We start from the raw sequence: 5,345 nt of genomic DNA, 5'->3' as shown, positions 1-5,345 counted from the left end.
AGGCTCCAAGGAAGCCCCATCTGACACTTTGCAGGCTGTCCATGCCTGGACGGTTCTGGGTAAACCCAACTCTGATAAGCTGCAACATCAAGGAAGCCCTGGGGGAGCCAGGAAAGTAGTCCCAGGCCTGGGGGCATTTCCTGGGCCCTATGAGGGAGGCGTGCAGGAAGTGAAGGATTCCCAGAACATGGCATCTCTGGATTTCCCCGCAGAGAAATGAGGCAGTGTAGGGGTTGTGAGACAGCAGCATAGGGTTTCAGAGCTGGCCTATTAGGATGCTAGGTACAGAGAGACTTCCTAGGAGCAAGGCTTTTAAATCTGGAGCATCATCACAGTGGCCAAAGGCTCTGGGACTCCTTAGGAGGCAGCTAGAAGACAGGTGGGCTTGGGGTTCATGGGGTAGAAGCTGCTACTTACTGGTCCAAAATCAGGCTTCCTATAGTCACTTCAATAGCCTAGACAATAGGTCCCCACTGCACAGAGCTACTGAGCTGACAGTCAGAAATGGCCCCAGCTCCATTTCCAGAATCTGCCCCAGCAACTTCCCCTCGTGTCAAAGTAAATACAGGTGAACACAATCCAGCTACAGCCTGACCTCAGACCACAGGACAGCCTCCTTTTCTGTTTCCTTGGAAGACACCTGGCCCCGGAATACTTTTAACCTCTAGAACAGTGGTTCTCAACTTTGGCTGCACATTAGAATCACCTGGGAATGTTTTTAAAATCCTGATTTCTGGGCCTCATCCTCCAGAAATTCTGTTTCTTTGTGATGGGGTGAGGCCACAACATTAGTAACAAAGAAACAGAATTCCCAGAGGATGAGGCCTAGAAGTTAGGATTTTAAAAAGATTCCCAGGTGATTCTAATGTGCAGCCAAAGTTGAGAACCACTGCTCTGAACCTCTGCTGGGAAGGATGAGACTGCTCACTACAGAACCCAGAGGGAGGTAAACTTGCACCACCAGACCAGACAGGGCAAAAGGCAGGCAGCCAGACGCCAGAGAGAAGGCTGAAACACTTTGGCAGCGGTGAGAGCAGTAGCCTTCTCCACTCCCTCTGCCTCATGGGCAGCAGCTGCTCTGATGGGAACCTGGATTTAGGGGAAGGATGAGATCTCACAATTAATGTGGTCATTCAGATAAAGGTAACCCACCACATCCGGCATGCAGTTCTAGGTCCCAGACCTTGGTAGAATTAGACTACATATTTATAGACCAACAGCTCAGGTGCCTCTGCAAGACTCTGGGAGCATTTTTAATCAATGCATTTTCTAAAAATTAGAGGCTACTTGGTTTTAGCATTGGACTTGGTAGCAAAGATTGTGCCATCAGAAGAACCCCAGAACCCTAGATCCACTAAAGGGGGGATGATCCTCAGGACCGAGGTGCCTTCATCAGGGAAACAGCAGGGAAGCCAGCATGCTAGAAGGCCCACACTGATTTAGCTGCTTTACTTTTCTTTACAATCCTACTTCAGTACTTTGTGGTAAACTGGACCTAAAGTAGGATTTGGAAGTTCAGTGGAATTCATAGAGGCAGAATTCTACTGTTAAAAGGAGCAATGCTCGATCCCCAGTGGGGGGCACGCAGGACGCAGCCGATCAATGATTCTCTCTCAACACTGATGTTTCTATTTCTCTCCCTCTCCCTCTCCCTTCCTCTCTGAAATCAATAAAAATATATATTTTTTAAAAAGGGTACAAAAGCAAGCTAGTCAGTTTAGCTTCCCCCAGACTTAGCACTTACCCTCTGTGACCAACCAAATGAAGGACCCACTCGATCATTAAAATAAAACACACTTATAAAGTCACGGGTTGATATCTTTGCCATTTATTTTTTAAAATCTTATTCAAAATATTAAATAATACAACTTCAGATATGAAAAAAATTACTGCAATCAAACAGTCCAGGTGTATTTCCATTGTGCTTCCCTTCCTGATTAGGACCGTAAATTGTCCACCACGAGAAATGACGGACTGCCCTTCTCCTCCCATCTCTACACAAAGCACACACCCACCTGCTCACCGGGCTTTGTGAGTGGGCGTTTGATGTACATTAGGGGTTATATGTTCTAACAAGTTGGTATTGACACTTGTAAGTCAACCATGGTTCAAATCATATATTTATACATTGATCAATTCTTTATGACAGGCTAAAATAAAATACAGGATTAGTTTCCAGTTGCTGTTAAAAATAATACAGTGAGAGGAAACATCAGTGTACACATATATTCTTTATGTATACAACTTCATTCAGGTTTAATTTTAATTTGAAAGGCCTAGATATAATATTATTTAAGTAATAATGGCCCCTAAAATTTATTCAAACTTACTATAAGATAATAAACAATATGAAAAAATCTGATATAATTTTAAACTCTGCCCCCTGCTTGAAAGCTTGGAGGAACCCGTGCTATAATCAATTGCTAACTAAAAGCAATTGTACATGTATTTATTATTTTACCACAATTTCTACCTCTAAATTTAATTCAGTAATTCTAACCAAAAAATGGTATCTCTATAACATGTTACCAAAATCCACTGCAAACTGCAGCATCTCTACTGCCAGAATTTCTAGAAACATTTATTAACTGAGCTAAAATTGTGGTCATATTGAGTAATATTATTATCTTAAATTATGTTTAAATTATCCAAAACAATTTTCCTGGAGAAGAAAAATGTTACCTATATGCAAACCTATGTATGTATTATTACATACATCCTTGTAAATTACAGTTTGGGAGCACAAAGAAATGTGCTTTTAAAGGAGTATTTGGAGGGCAGGAAGAGAATCTGAATCAATAGTACTGGATATGTTAGAATTTAGTTACAAGTTTTGGATCTTTTTTAAAAGTAGCATCACTAATACTTCCAGAAGTACAAGAAAGAAATCTAAAACAATAAAGGGTAATGCTTAGCTCCACATTTTAGACACCTGACTGAATTCACCTCTGAAAGTGTAAAAAAATTATATACTCGTTTGTGATATTTAATTTCCAAAGCACCAAGGCAAAATAAAGAGAGACCCACCTCTCATTTAAATATCAATTGCCTATGGCAAAAATCTTCACGATATCATATAAAAAGTCAAGCAAATAATATTACATAATAAGCAAACTCAAATCATACTGCTTTAAAAAATATAATCATTGGTAATCTTCAGAGAAGGCATTGCCTCGTTAACATTCTGGTCTAGACGATGATATTCCACCGTTTTGGAACAAAGACCATCACGCCATTTCCTGCTTTGAACCAGAAGGAAAATCTGGAATAAGACAAAATAAATTAGACATACAGAAGAAAAAATGGAGGAGATGCTAAAAGTTTTTATAACAAGTGAATTACCTCTTTCCTAGGTTCCCAAATATGAAAAGTAAAATGTTAAAAACAGCAAAAAGGCTATTGTTTTCCATTTTATTATACATAGAGTGCTTGTTAGAAACAGATTCCTGGGCTCTCTCTTCAGAAATGAGTTAGTAGATTGCGGTGGAATCCAGGAACCCACCTGTTTAACACATCCCTTAGGTGTTTATAATAGAGATGACCCAAATTAAACACCGGGCACTAAACCACAAATAACCAAAAGGATTTTAGAATCACTGACTCTCAAATATGGAAGGCATTTTGACATTATCTGGTCGTTTTGTCATTTCTCAGGTAAAAAAAATCAAGGTCCCCAAGGAAAAGCTGGTTTGCCAGGAATCACAAAGCAAGTTACAATAAAGTCAAAATCTGAGACTTCCTGACCAGTATTAAAAAGGGCATTGTGTGTTGGATCTTCCTTTAATAAAATATTTGTAAAGCTTAACTATTCAGCTCTGGGACTAAGAGTACCAAAATGCACCCTCACGCTAAATTATTTATCCAGTCCTCTTTTTTTTTCTTTCTTTTTTTTTTAATCTTCACCCAAGGATATGTTTATTGATTTTTAGAGAGAAGAAGGGGCAGAGGGAGAAGAGAGGGGTGAGAAACATCAAAGTGAGAGAGAAACATCTATCAGTTGCCTCCTGTACGCACCCGTCCTTGCCCCAACTGGGATCAAACCTGAATCCTAGGTATGTGCCCTGACCAGGAACTGAACCTGCCACCTTTTGGTGTACAGGATGACACAAGGGCCATTCAGTCCTCTTATACCCCCTTTGCCTCATGGAATCTAACAAACCAATTCCAGTGCAGAAATGTTCGTCACATTATTTCTGAACTAAAAATTGGAAGTCACCTAAATGTTCAACTAGAAAACAGCTAAATAAAATATGTAGCTATTAAATCGTGTTTTTAAAGAATATTAATGATAATGGAAAATGCTCATGATTTGTTAGGTAGAAAGCACAATACAAAACTCTGTATGAGATCAAATTCATTTAAAAATTATAACATACAAAAAATAGTTAAAAATTATAACATACACATATATGTCTGAATTATATATATGTATATATGTGTGTGCGTGTGTGTATATATATATATGTATGTGTGTGTGTGTGCATATATATATATATATATATATATATACCAGAAATATACCAAAATGGTAATAATCCTCAGCTTTAAGTGGTAGCCTAAATGTTCATTTCTATATTTTTCTGTATTTTCTGAATTCCCTAAACTTTTACAACCAGGGAAAAAAGTTATTAAAATATCACTAAGTTCAATGCTTAATTAAAAGTACTAAATTAACCATCTTTCCCCACAAGTATTCCCATTGAAAAAGCAACGCTAAATTAAGATATAAAACCTTTTTACTTTTTTTAATCACAGGGTTTTGGCCCTGGAAGGTAGCTCAATTGGTTAAAGCAATGTCCAGATATGTCAAAGCTATTAGTTCAATCTTCAGTCAGGGCACATTCAAGAAGCAACCAATAAATATACATCAATAAGTGAAACAACAAATGAATGTTTCTCTCTCTTTCTCGCTCCTATCCCCTCCCCTCAAATCAATTTTTTTAAAATTATTTCTTTTCTTAGAAACACATGTAGTAAAACATTCTGACTATAGTTGTTAAAATATATCAGTGATGGCGAACCTATGACACGCATGTCAGAGGTGACACGTGAACTCATTTTTTTGGTTGATTTTTCTTTGTTAAATGGCATTTAAATATATAAAATAAATATCAAAATATAAGTCTTTCTTTTACTATGGTTGCAAATATCAAAAAATTTCTATATGTGACAAGGCACGAGAGTTAAGTTAGGGTTTTTCAAAATGCTGACACGCCAAGCTCAAAAGGTTCGCCATCACTGAAATATATCATAGATTTATAAACTGATTAGGCATGTCCATGTTTTACCATTTTAAACATGACTAAAGAGAAAATCCTGAATCACCAAAAGCATTGATAAGAAGT

At 37.9% G+C, this 5,345-nt stretch overlaps 1 protein-coding gene across 1 annotated transcript in view; it reads right to left on the bottom strand.

Annotated features, from left to right (window-relative positions):
- Positions 1-2,356: 2,356 nt before the first annotated feature.
- LOC102759235 (chromosome unknown open reading frame, human C5orf15) overlaps positions 2,357-5,345 on the bottom strand; it is a 12,697-nt gene continuing 9,708 nt past the window's right edge. Inside the window, exon 3 of the mRNA XM_006753563.2 lies at positions 2,357-3,262. Coding sequence (XP_006753626.1) covers positions 3,131-3,262 — 132 coding nt within the window. The 3' untranslated portion in view covers positions 2,357-3,130. The remainder of the gene's footprint in view (positions 3,263-5,345) is intronic.

This window comes from Myotis davidii, unplaced genomic scaffold (assembly GCF_000327345.1).
Source record: "Myotis davidii unplaced genomic scaffold, ASM32734v1 scaffold471, whole genome shotgun sequence".
Classification (NCBI taxonomy): Eukaryota; Metazoa; Chordata; class Mammalia; order Chiroptera; family Vespertilionidae; genus Myotis; species Myotis davidii.
Note: the sequence above shows the minus strand (reverse complement) of the source record. Positions and strands in the feature narration are given on the sequence as shown.